The sequence below is a fragment of the Amborella trichopoda genome, chromosome 12 (assembly GCF_054954075.1).
Source record: "Amborella trichopoda isolate Santa Cruz 75 chromosome 12, AtrichopodaSantaCruz75HAP2 v2.0, whole genome shotgun sequence".
Taxonomy (NCBI): Eukaryota; Viridiplantae; Streptophyta; class Magnoliopsida; order Amborellales; family Amborellaceae; genus Amborella; species Amborella trichopoda.
The window spans coordinates 40,292,099-40,304,747 of record NC_142347.1 but is presented as its reverse complement, the minus strand read 5'-3'; the positions used below and the strand labels follow the sequence as shown (position 1 = coordinate 40,304,747).

At 38.7% G+C, this 12,649-nt stretch overlaps 1 protein-coding gene across 2 annotated transcripts; it reads left to right on the top strand.

Moving 5' to 3' along the window:
* Nucleotides 1–356: 356 nt before the first annotated feature.
* Nucleotides 357–1,987, top strand: LOC18446965 (allene oxide cyclase, chloroplastic). Of its 2 annotated transcripts, none has more exons than XM_006857068.4 (4): nucleotides 357–684; nucleotides 771–892; nucleotides 1,113–1,256; nucleotides 1,552–1,987. In XM_006857068.4, the coding sequence occupies exons 1-4, from the start codon at nucleotides 438–440 to the stop codon at nucleotides 1,807–1,809; spliced, it is 771 nt and encodes a 256-aa protein (XP_006857130.2). In that variant the 5' UTR covers nucleotides 357–437; the 3' UTR covers nucleotides 1,810–1,987. The 2 variants fall into 2 exon arrangements, with proteins under 2 accessions (XP_006857130.2, XP_020530830.2); XM_020675171.2 differs by having other exon boundaries at nucleotides 1,364–1,987.
* The last annotated feature ends 10,662 nt before the right edge of the window (nucleotides 1,988–12,649 follow it).

Sequence of the window (12,649 nt, the reverse complement as noted above, 5' to 3'; positions counted from 1 at the left end):
AATACATACAAATTTCTACCCACCAACCTTCAAAAAAGTTGGTGTAGAATATAGTAATCATATTCTCTACACGGTTGGCACATCATGTGAAGGAGCCGATGTAACACCAAACGGGCACGAACAATTTCCGAAAATCGTATATGCAAATCAGGAATCAGTCGATTATACACCGTCCATCAAATAAAGGTGCACCGACCTGGGCTCGTTGACTGAAACAAGACTGAGGGAAATGGGGAAGAATGAAAGAACACCGTCCATCATAAAATCCCTGCTTGGCACGTGATATGTATGCTCCTACGAGTCGCATTTACTTTCTCTGTCTTACATATATACGCCCCTCTGCTGGCTTCAGGAGCAGTCCCAAGCTGAAGCACATACATCTCTCTCTCTCTCTTGATCTTTCCTGCAAGTCTCTAAAGAGAAGATATATTTTCACCATGGCTGCAATTTTTCAACACCGTTCTGTCTCTCTCAAGGTCGTTTGCCAGGTGAAGTCCTATATTTCTTCTTCTTCCACACCTCCATCAATCGTTGGTTTCAAGTTCTCAGATGCTTTCCAACACTTGAAATCTCGAGTATTTGGTCATTCCATCACTGCTGCAGAGGCAAAAGCAGGCCGGATCGTTGCTTCGCCCTCCAGCACCTTCACCACAAAAGCCACGGATTCCTCCTCCGACAGGCCAAGTAAAAATTTACATCTCTCTCTATTTATGATCGCTTCTATTTCTCCCTTGGCATCCTTCAATAGATGTAGTTCTTGCTTTTTGCAGGCGCTGTTCAGGAGATGCATGTTTATGAGATCAACGAGTTGGACAGAGGGAGCCCTGCTTACCTCCCTCTAAGCCAGAAACCCATAAATTCTCTCGGAGATCTAGTCCCCTTCTCAAACAAGGCAAGAAAATCAACCCCAATACCACTGTTAAATCATCATCCTCTAAGCTTTATCCCAATTATTCGGATCCGCTACTGCCGTTAACCTTCCAAAAAGGAAAAACAGTACTTCTTTCTTGATCATGTCATGTAATATACTGATTGCCATTAAATCTCTCCACTAGATTGCAGAAAGGGTTATGGCCGAGTAATATCTGTTTTTTTGTGAAAAAAATGAACAGTTGTATCATGGGAATTTGAAGAAGAGAGCAGGGATCACGGCAGGGATATGCGTGCTGATCAAACATGTGCCTGAGAAAAAGGGGGATCGCTATGAGGCCATCTTCAGTTTCTACTTTGGCGACTATGGACACATCTCCGTACAGGTAAAGTCATAGTCTCTCGGTTCACAACCGCCGATCAAGCAAATGGACGGCGATGGAGAGGGAATGAGTTACCCTCCGTCACCTAATCGCCGTCCTATTGAATGCAGGTGATGGAGAGGTGGCTTCCACTCTCTCTCTCTCTCCCCATCACCGTCCAGTGTTGGGAGGACGGAAAGAAAGGTCGTGTTCATGCGTGTGTGTAGTGTGGGATTGGATGCTTTTTGTGGCAGCCGATCGAAATGGTTGGGATAAGATATTGACGATGATGTGCGGTCGCGGATTGATCTGGTGGCAGGGAGAGTACTTGACATACCAGGACACTTATTTGGCGGTGACCGGCGGGTCGGGAGTGTTTACGGGAGTTTACGGAAAGGTGAAGCTTCAACAGCTGGTCTTCCCATTCAAACTCTTTTACACATTTTATCTGCAAGGGATCGGAGAGCTGCCGGCGGAGCTGCTCGGAGAACCGGTGCCGCCGAACCCTGACGTCGAACCCTCCCCCGCTGCCAAAGCCGCAGAGCCCCATGCTTGCATTCCTAACTACCATGATTGAAACCTCTCTCTCAACAAATTGCTTACTTGATAATTGTTTTTTTGCGCTACCACTCTCTTTTCTCTCAAAAATCTTTTCCTTTTTTTTACTTAGGATTTGTAGTTGAGATGTAGTGCTTCAGCAGTAAACTCAGACTCACCATGTCTATCCTTTAAATAAAATAATTTTAATTTTGTGACTTTGTTTGAGGTCGCCTTTTATGTAATTTGGATGATGTCGTTTTGTGGAGATTCCTCACTTCTTGCCTCTCTCTCACTCACTTGGCTGATAATTTATTTGAGAGGGTCGAAGTGGCCCTACTGCTTAGGCCCGGTCCGGATGACCCCAAGGAGGCCCTGACCAAGCCCTATGAGGACTCGCCCGGCCCGGTTGTGCTTATTAAAAACACATAATAAACTATAGAAGAAAAAAAAGAGAAAAAAAAACAGGCCAGGTCACTTTTGTAACCCAAACCCTAGCTTTTCCTTGGGTGGTAATGGAGCTCGACCTGAAACATATTTAAATATAGTTAAATACATGAATATTTTAATTTTTGGGTTGGGTTGGGCCCAGGCGGGTTTGGATCCATTGAATTCCGGCTCTTGATCCAGTTCCCATATCATTTATTCGGGTCCGAATCTAGCTGAGGCCCCAACCTGTTGCCGCCCCAAAGCTATTCAGCCCAGGCCGGGCCATCTGGCCTGTTACTGCCCCTAAAAATTCAATGCCTGGAGTGATGTGGTGGGGTCGGTTTCAAAGGAAGTGGTGCGTTTTGTTAATTTGGTTGCTGGGTTTGCTGTAAGGAATAAAATGTGAAAAAGAGAGGAATAAAATGTGAAAAAGAGGGACCACTTTCCCATTGATGTCTCTTCTGTTGGGCAACTCCGACTTTTTATGTGCCCAACACAGTTGATAGATCCATTCTTACACGGTGGATGCATGTCAGGGTCCGTTCTCAACGTTTGAGCGAACCTAATACGGCACCGATTAGATAAGGAAAACGTGTGAAATTTTTTTGTGTTTTAAATTTGGGAATTGGTTTGGGATCCTGCTTTTGATGGACCGCCAATCTGGCAGGGGAGGCAATCAAGTTGAATTGGGTCCAGGTCCAAGTAGAACTTAGTCTGGTCAGTTCCGAGTTGGGGTCTACCCAAACCGAACCCGTCCCGCTACTACTCCCGGACTGGGGTGAATAGCGATCATAATTTAAAAAAACAAAAAAAACAAAAAAAAAGAAAAGAAAAAAAAAAGCCTCTTAGGAGTCACCCACTAAACCCCATCTCCACATAACTGGGCAATTTTGTTCTTGGTTTGGTCTAGTGGATTTTTGTGTCCAGTTTGATATGGTGATAGAGCAAGGTGGAGTGTCCAATATAATTGTGGCGACCTTTTATATGACATCGATGGGGCCCAAAACTACTGATTTGTTGCACATGGGCCAACCTTTTCTATGTCAGCCAAAGCTCTTCATTTGATGCACATGGGGCCATCTTTTTCTGTTGCATTAAATGAGGTGCTCAAAGCTATATATATTCTTGTGAAAATTACTAAAATCATCCCCATTTGTACTTTCTAAACATTTTATCGCCATTTTAATTTTTGTTTACTTTTTTTATAAAAAACAAGCTTTTCTTATTAATACCCTTAACTGAAAAAGTTACTCTTTTTTTACCAAAATACCCATTATCGTACTATCATCTTACAACCAAATCTTTTGGTTGGACCCAATATAAAACATTATCGGATCGCGGTTATTAGTTGCCGGACAAATACTACATATCGGACTGCTTTTCACAACTACCGAAGTGCTTAATAGACAATGATACATTGGAATGCACATCTATAACACCGGACTGAACCCACTCCAGTAGTAACAATGCCGGAGTTAACCAAGTAAAAATTCGCCGGACCGTGCTCATAAATCGTCGGTCTGAACACATTCATCTAGCTCTTCACATGCCGGAGAACCCATATATCCAGAGAGCTACTCGTCGGACCAAGGCTCACAAACGTCGGACTACCTGACGATATCGCCAGTATGATGCTATCTAATTGTGGACTAACCCAGCCTGTTACAACTCTATCAGACTGTTGAGTGATTGCGCCGGAGTGATTGTGTATAACGCCGGAGCGCCTTGCAGTAGTATCGGCCTGATAATTTTCCAGGGGGCATAGTGTCGAGCCGTTGTTCTTCAACCGCCGGAATGCCATGAATCCAATGAACTATTCATCGGACTGAAGATCAAAATCGCCGGACTAATTGAATATATCGCTGGTTTACTCCTTTGGAATGTCGGATTGATTCTTTCTGCCGGAATGATTAAAGATTTTGTTGGAGTGCCTTTGTATATCGCTGGATTGCTTTAGTTAATCACCGGACAGATAATTTTCCAAGGAGCAAAACGCCGGTCTGGTGTGCTTAGAACGTCAAAGTGCCCATGAATCCAATGAGCTTTTCAACGGACTGAGGCCACAAATCGCCGAATTGCTTCACATTATCTCCGCTCTGCTCCTATATAAGTGCCGGACTGACCTATCCTCATAAACCTTTGTCCGACTTCTTCGTGATTAAGCCGGAGTGCTTATATACTTCGTCGGAGCAGAGCGGATTCAATGAATCCAGTGAGCTTTTCACCAGACCGAGCAAGTGGAGTGCCGAATTGATCTTTCATCCAGCAGTTGAGTGGCAGTTTGTTAGAATTCTAAGTGCCGGAGTTGCTTCATCATGTGCCGGAGCACGTTCTGCAAGTGCCGAAGCACTTTGTATAAGTGTCGGAGCGCGTTATACAAGTGCCGGAGCGCCCATATATGTTACAAGAAATATGAACATGTAATTTTCAATGTATTTGGCCTATGAACAAGTGCTTATGCAATGATCCAAGAAAATTGAATCCATCAACCCAATGGATTTGTCCAAGAAAATTGAATCCATCAACCCAATGGATTTGTCCAAGAAAATTGAATCCATCAACCCAATGGATTTGTCCAAGAAAATTGAATCCGTCAACCCAATGGATTTGGCCTATGAACAAGTGCTACGCAATGATCCAAGAAAATTGAATCCATCAACCCAATGGATTTGGCCTATGTATTGGCCTATGAATAAGTGCTTATGTAATGATCCAAGAAAATTGAATCCATCAACCCAATGGATTTGTCTAAGAAAATTGAATCCCTCAACCCAATGGATTTGGCCTATGAACAAGTGCTTCTGCAAAGATCTAAAAAAAATGAATCGATCAACCTAATGGATTTGGCCTGTGTTAGCCTATGAATAAGTGCTTATGCAGTGATCCAAGAAAATTGAATCCATCAACTCAATGGATTTGGCCTATGTATTGGCCTATAAATAAGTGCTTATGCAATGATCCAAAATAATTGAATCTATCAACCCAATGGATTTGGCCTATGCATTGGCCTATGAACAAGTGCTTATGCAATGATCCAAGAAAATTGAATCCATCGACCCAATGGATTTGTCCAAGAAAATTGAATCCATTTTGGCCTATGAACAAGTGCTTATGCAATGATCCAAGAAAATTGAATCCATCAACCCAATGGATTTGTCCTATGTATTGGCCTATGAACAAGTGCTTATGCAATGATCCAAGAAAATTCAATCTATCAACAATTTTAAAATATCAATCTTTACAAACTCATTCATATCAACCTTTTCAAAACAAGAACTGTATTGATAAAGTTACAAACTCGTTGGCCTATGCTTGACCAAGTTTCAAAGCAGGAACTACATTAATAAAGAACAACACATTGAGTATTTAAAAGGGTATTGATAAACAACACATTGAGTACTTTAAAGGGTATTGATAAAGAACAACACATTGAGTAATTAAAAGGGTATTGATAAAGAACACATAAACATAATGCTTTCATTAACATAATGCCAACAAAAATAATGTACATTGCATTAACTGTCTACTATGATATAGTAGCTTCAATTTACATCTGACTCAAAAAAATACCTTATTTTTACTTTCTTGGCCTCAACCATCCCTTTGGCCGACTTGCAATAGCCTTGCCATTACCATTTTTGCTCTTTGTTTTCCTCTCATTTTCCTCATCAGTCTCGCTCTCTCTTTCCTTATCATTTTTGCTCTTTGTTCTCCTCTCGTCTTCCTCATCAGCTTCACTCTCTCTTGCCTCATCTCTATCATCTACCTCTTCAGTATTGCTTTCCTTATCTCCACCATCTCCCTCTTTAGTATTGCTTTCGTCATCTCCATTATCTCCATCCTTGCTCTCGTTGTCATCATCGCCACCTTCTATATCCTCGCCATCGCTTCCAACATCTCCTTGGCATTATATGTAGGAGTATTTTGCACTAACAAATCGTGGGGCTCCTGCATCAAACGTTTGGATTCCCTTGTTATTACTTCACCACGAAGTGCAGCTTGTAGTATCCCTATACAGGTTAATCGCTGTAAGTAGGCAATAAAAGTAATATAAATCGCTGCAAGAAGACAATGAATAGACAATTATTTTAAGCCAATAAAAACTAAAATAAACTAATTAAAAACATATATCAAGCTCCTCTCATCATCATGGCATGCGAGGGGGAGTAACTGTGAGGGGGGGCTCAGGGGAGTATTTTCATAACCATAAGTGAACATGTTGTACCAGGTTATATATTCCTTTGTAGGCATGTCACCATATTTATCTGCGGCTGCCTTGACAACATTGCACAGTCACTTATCTCAATAGCTAACTCATCAATCTAACTAGTGGGGTGTAGACCACCTTCTCCCTCATCTCCCACTTGGGTGGCCCAACAGGTATAACTTGCAACTTCCCAAATTACCGCAGCACACGGTCCGGCATGTAATACTCTACAATATTGAAGCTTACAAATATGATCGGCACAACGCGCTTTCTATACTGAGTTTATCCAATGGGTTGTAATCCTCATATGGTTGTCAATTCACCTATAAAAAAAGTACAAGTATATTGAGATGCCTTATAAAAAACATAATACTAACCATGTCACTTACAAGAAAAACATAACACTAACCATATCAATTGAGATGTCATTAAATGCTGATAATAGGTCGTTGCAGCGTATTGTTTCTTCTACTTGTAAGCTCTAGGCATTTCTATGGTGATAGTTTTAGGTTTGGTCCTTATAACTGGAAAATGAGTAGAAGTATTAGTTTGAAGCTAAAAAGACTGCAAATATGTAACTATTGACTAAAGAAATGTGTAGTAGTGTTGCTGACCCACTAAAATGCGTATCCCCATCCACAACCTTAGACAACGAACGATACAATAAGGCAAGTGATGTTGCACCCCATGCATACTTCTCAGCCTCATTGAGATCTCAGAATAATTGTAGGTAATTTGTAAGCTTGGACCTTTGAGATGCGTCGGCAAATATCGTTGTGCCGACTAAATATGGGAGATATGCTCGAGTGTGTTGAAGGAGTTTTAATTTGATAGGTTTTTTTAGTAGTTGATCGAATTTTGTTCTCAACCAGGTATGTTTAAGATGACTTAATTCATCACTTTTAGGGCAACCTCCCAAATACTCCATAATGAAAGCCTTGTAGTCTGTAGGTCTAATGCCGGTTACAGGCTCTCCTGTCACATGTATCCTCAATATATGCCACACATCACACAAGGTTGGAGTCATCTCACCAACAGTCAAATGTGCAGTATTTGTCACCTTGCACCATTTCCCTATAAAGACGCTCAATAAACTACAATCGATACTGGAGACCCCAATGTCTACCAAGGAGCTCAATTTGGTCTTCTCGACCCTACCTGTCGTGGATCTAGCTCTCATTTTCCTAGAGTCTTAATTGATTCATAATACGAAAAATTTTCTTCTTCTGAAGTTCAACAATAAATGACATATATTAATTATAAACAATATAAGAACTATCTAACGAATGTAAATCATGAAGTAAAGTAAATAAACTATCGTATTTTTTTCCTTTGATCGAACGAAGTGGATGGGTCCCTTGTTCCTCTTGATTGTTCTGGGTCTTGCATCATTAAATCTATTTATATTATCAGAGTTTTACATGTGCACATCACATCAATTAAGAGGATATGTACATATGCATTGACAATAAAAACAAAAAAGAGAATAATAAATACAATAACAACCACAAGAATAATATTAGAATAACGATTGTAATATAAAAAAAGAGAATAGTGAGTGCAATAACAAAAAAGAAAATAATATATGTGGCCCAATAGCGCAAAAAAGAGAATAACAAAAAAGAAAATTATATATGTGCCCCACAAGAACAAAATTTACATAAATAGATAGTTGTTACGAAGAAGTCTATGAATAATAAGAAGTCTATCAACAATAAGAAGTCTATCGACAAAAGTTGCCATCTATCTCCATATCCAAATATCGATGCAAAGCTTAAATTACTTTTGGTTTTAAACCACTTTAAAGTTTAGTAAATGACTTCTTTCAACAGGGATTAAAAGCATCCATGCTTCCTCGAGAGGAAGTTGTGCCTCAAATGAATGCAATAGCACAAAAAATAGAATAACAAAGAAGTTTAGTAAATGACTTCTTTCAAAAGGGATTAATAAATATGCCCCAAATAAACGCAATAACAAAAAAAAGAATTATATATGTGCCCAACAAGCGTAAAATTTACATAAATAGAACAAATTCGAGTATTTCCTACAAAATGGTTGCTGCAAATTAAAAAAGACCAAAAACAAAAAACGTATAAGCACATGCCTTCAAGTGGGTGCTTTACATGTTGTATTTTTATGACCAGTTCCTTTGCAATGACTGCAGTTTATAGGTCGCACAGGTACTTCTTGTGATTCGATGTGCTTCTTTTTAGGTCGGCTAAGAGGCATTTTGAGTGAGGTGGCAGCACTCCTACTTCTTCTGGAGGAAGCTGTCCACATAACCTACGACTAGACAAATCAATCAAGGTAACTTACATGATAGCTACAGAATACGTTTCACGAATTGTTATGACCAGTGCCTTTGCAATGACTACAGTTTATAGGTCGCACTGGTACTTCTTGTGACTTGATGTGCTTCTTTTTAGGTCGGCTAGGGGGCGTTTTGAGTGACGTGGAAGCACTCCTACTTCTTCTGGAGGAAGCTGTCCACATAACCTATGCCTAGACAAGTCAATCAAGGTAACTGACATGATAGCTACATAATATGTTTCACAAAATTTTGCAACTGCGAAATATTCTTGACAATAGCCAACATGGTCCCTATTCATTACTTGAAGGGCTTTACATACATGCTTACAAGGCAAACATGTTATTTGCCAACTCCGACGTTCACATTCTCGTGCAATAATATTTACCATATAATTCATGCGATCACCCTTCGCTTCATACACTGCTCCATTTGATGCCACAGTTACCCTCACGGAAAGGGATTCCTTAATGATTTTTTTAATTCGTTTTGAGCTTTCGGGGTAAGTGATGTACTCCAGGTTTCAGCTTTCAAACTGCGAGTGGCTATTAGTTCCATGATTTGTCTCCTAATCAAGTCAACACACTGGAGAATTGGCATATCTCGTGCTTCTAGAATCCACTTATTATATAACTCAGCCACATTGGTTGTTACTTGGTCATATCGATCACTTCTGAACTGTGATGTGAGCCAACAATTTGGTGACGCTTCCGTAAACCACTTGAATGCATCCTCAGAAAGTGATCTAATTTCTACCATCTTATCAAAATATTCTTGCTGCTTATATGCTCTATATGCTTCGATAAAGTTACATACAACTGCCTTCTTAACGTCATTAGGTATGTGTTTGCATTTCGTCTTGAAATTGTCCGCTAAATGACGCTCACAGAAGGCATGATGAACATTATAAAAAACTTGACAAACTGTATAAACTAATCCAAGGTGTCTATCTGATAAAAAAATGATTTCACGATCTGTCCCAATAACAATTTTTAGAGATTCCATAAACCATAACTAGTTATTGGTACTTTCAGCATCCACAATTGTGAATGCAATGGGAAACATTTGACCATCCCCATCGAGTGAGTTTGCAGCAAGTAGAATCATTAGGTATTGTGCCTTTAGTGATGTCTCATCGAGAAATAAAAGTGGACGACATCCATTTTTAAAGCCATGTATTGACCCATGAAAGCTTAAGAACAATCGACGAAATCTACCTCCTAACCATACTTGTCATGTCGCATAAATACCAAGATTTGTCTCCATCGCACCGTTTACATATGTTGGTAACTGGATGTATGCCTCCTCTTGCGAACCATGTATATCTTTGATGGCCATTTCTTTTCCTCGCCAGGCCTTCCAATAGGGTACTTCTAACCCATAATCTCAAGATAAATCACTTATGATTTCTTTAGCCTTGTAATGTGCAATGTCACTTAATTTATCCTTGATTAAAGATGCAACAAATTTTCGTGACACTCTTCTCTGTACATCATTGCTTGTCCTTAAATTAAATGAGTGACCTTTTGTTCATGTTTTGATTTGTAAAACATTTGTCCTACCAAGCTTCGCACAATATATCTCCCATTTGCATCCATCCATTAGCCTTGCATTTTTCCCTTATGCGATACCCCTCATTTTTAACAAGATGGTATGTGAAATGGTTTACTATAGCAAACTTGCTAAAGGCTTTTCGAAAGTCTTCTAAATATTTGAATTGTTGTCCTACCCCAATAAGTGCATCCTCCCATGTACTAAGCAACCTTGGTGCATTGCTTTGTTCAGAGCCAGTTACGAAAACATTGGAGGGTTCTGGGGGTCTGACCTCTTCGATTGCCATAGTATTATTTGAAGTACTTCCACTCCTACGTTCACTCCCATAAAATACATACACGAGCACTTGATTATCGCATTCATCGGTATTCAACATTCTAATAATATTATCATCAATAAATATGTTTACCATAAATTTTCTATTGCCCGGCACAAAATATCTTAGTGATAGCAAGTGCATGTCAAGTGAGAAACGCTCTGCTACGTATTTTCACATGTCATTCTAACTTAGTTCTACAATCACTGAAAAAGGTAAATGCATCACCACCGATATAATCTAAAGTCCTATCGCCACTTGTTCGGAGTTCTCCACAAAAAATGCAATAAATTAATCTACTATCACCTATTTTCTTTTGTCCTGTACAATATTTGTAGTAATTTCACCACCAATAAACTAGCCTTGAACTTGCCTTATGCTTATTCAGAAAGCTTTTTGTAACAAGAATTGGTACTAAATTTTAACAAAAGAAAGATGATGAGCCATAATTTACAAGTTCAACAAAAGTGCAGTAAAAATAACCTAAAAATTATTACTATCAATGACATCCATACATTAAAAATTGTTTTTTAAAAATAGCTCGACAAATTTTAGGAAAGCTTTTTGTAACAAGAATTTGTACTAAATTTTAACAAAATAAAGATGATGGATAATCATATACAAATTTAACAAAGTACAGTAAAAATAAGGAAACATTATTACCATCAATCACATCCATACCTTAAAATGACAAATACAGATACAACGATAATATCCATAATTAATTAAGAACATAAATCAATATTAGATAAAAAATATTTCTAAATATTTAATTGAAATATTTTTTCATACATGGGCCTCAAAACTTGAGCTCAACCTGTGATGGGGCTCGCAAGATAGATGTGATATGTGGGACCTTTGTAGATACTTGTGGGCCTTCGATTGTAGAGAGAGAGGAATAGAAAAAATTCGTGTAGACAGTAACACCTTTGATTGTAGAGAGGGATTGGATTGTAGGTAAAGAGAGAAATAAAAAATGGGTTTTTTGTGGGAGAGAGTGAGTGAGTGGGCCTTCGTAGAGTAAGTGATTGAGAAAAAAATAGGCAAAAAGTGATAAGTGAAACCTTGGTAGGTCGTGAGAGAGAGTGAGTGGGCCTCAAGGAGTGGGAACTCTTTCACCGTGATGGAAGAGATAATGCACACAGAGGATTTTTTCATTGTGATGAAGGATATACTGCAAGTAGGAGAAGAGCGTGAGGGGAGATAGAGGAGAGAAAATGGGAAATCACCGTAGGAGAGGGAAATGGGAGATCATCGCAGGTGCTGTTGAGAGAGAGGAAGACGCAGGGTAAAAACGCGTGAGATATGAAAAAGGTAAAGTAAGCGGTTAAAAAAGAGGGAGGGTAAACTTGTTTATTTATTTATTTTTTTGAGGTTGGGGGGTATTAGTCATAAAAGTCACATTTTATAAAATTTAAGTAAGAAAAAATTTAGGTTGGGGTAGAGTAGAGTGTTTAGAAAGTACAAATTGGGGGGGGGGTATTAGTAATTTTCCCTATATTTTTTCTTTTGCTCTAATTCTGGTTCTAGTTCATTCATTTATGCATAATAATTAGACCTCTTTTTATAAAAATAAAAATAATACTTCTTTTGGTGATATCAGAAGGTGGATCCAAATAAATTTGAAAAATTAGATCTTATCTCTCATCATTAAAATTCAAAGCCCAAAGCATTGTTTTAGATAAGAAACTTGATTAATGCGGGGCTGGACCACATTTCCATAATATGCGATCCCAATGTATAAAGCATCCATCTTAAAGATTGATGCAAATACGTGGTCCATCTAAAAACAATTGAAACTCACGGTTCAAATGCTTTTTTCATAAAATTATTACTTTTATTTCTTAAAATTTATTTATTTATTTATATTCATGATCTCCATGTTAGGGATGGATTATATGTCCTTAAAAATAGAGTCTAAAAACCCATATCAAAAATAAAATTTTAAGAGTCCTCATTTCTACATGGATTCATAAAAACTGTCTTTTAGATAAATTATTGTATACAATGTTACTATTCACCTTTGATACAAAGAGGTCACAATTGCTTATAACTATTTAATACAA